Source organism: Carlito syrichta, unplaced genomic scaffold (genome assembly GCF_000164805.1).
Source record: "Carlito syrichta isolate Samal-C Ts95f unplaced genomic scaffold, Tarsius_syrichta-2.0.1 Scaffold312719, whole genome shotgun sequence".
NCBI lineage: Eukaryota > Metazoa > Chordata > Mammalia > Primates > Tarsiidae > Carlito > Carlito syrichta.
Window position 1 is genome coordinate 478775 of NW_007256815.1, and position 419 is coordinate 479193.

Consider the following 419-nt stretch of genomic DNA (forward strand, 5'->3'; position numbering starts at 1 on the left):
CTGGCCTGGTCCTGTCTCATCCTCTCTTCTCCTCTCTTCCCTCCCTGCTGTCTCCATCCTCCCTGCCCCGCGGTCCCTCGGCCCCTTCTCCTTTGTCCTTATCCCTGTTCGCCTCTCCCCTGGACCCCGGTGTCTCCCGGCCTGTGTGTGCTCTGTCTCGCGCCGCCTGCCCCGTGTGTGCCTTGCCTGCCGTCCCATTCCCTTCCCGTTGTGTGTGTCTGCCGGTCCGCAGGATACCTCAGCGACTACGTGGGGCCCGCATCCGTCTACGATGGCGACGCCGAAGCAGCGTTGCTCAAAGGGCCGTCTCCGGAGCCCATGTACGCTGCAGCCGTGCGTGGAGAGCTGGGTCCAGCGGCTGCGGGCTCTGCGCCGCCGCCCACCCCGCGCCCAGAGCTGGCCACGGCTGCAGGCGGCTA

The 419-nt window shown here is 68.3% G+C and overlaps 1 protein-coding gene across 1 annotated transcript in view; it reads left to right on the forward strand.

The window, feature by feature from the left end:
- Nucleotides 1-419, forward strand: part of SCRT1 (scratch family transcriptional repressor 1) — a 3915-nt gene that overhangs the window by 1876 nt on the left and 1620 nt on the right. Inside the window, exon 2 of the mRNA XM_008070009.1 lies at nucleotides 233-412. Within this exon, the coding sequence (XP_008068200.1) occupies nucleotides 233-412 (180 nt within the window). The remainder of the gene's footprint in view (nucleotides 1-232; nucleotides 413-419) is intronic.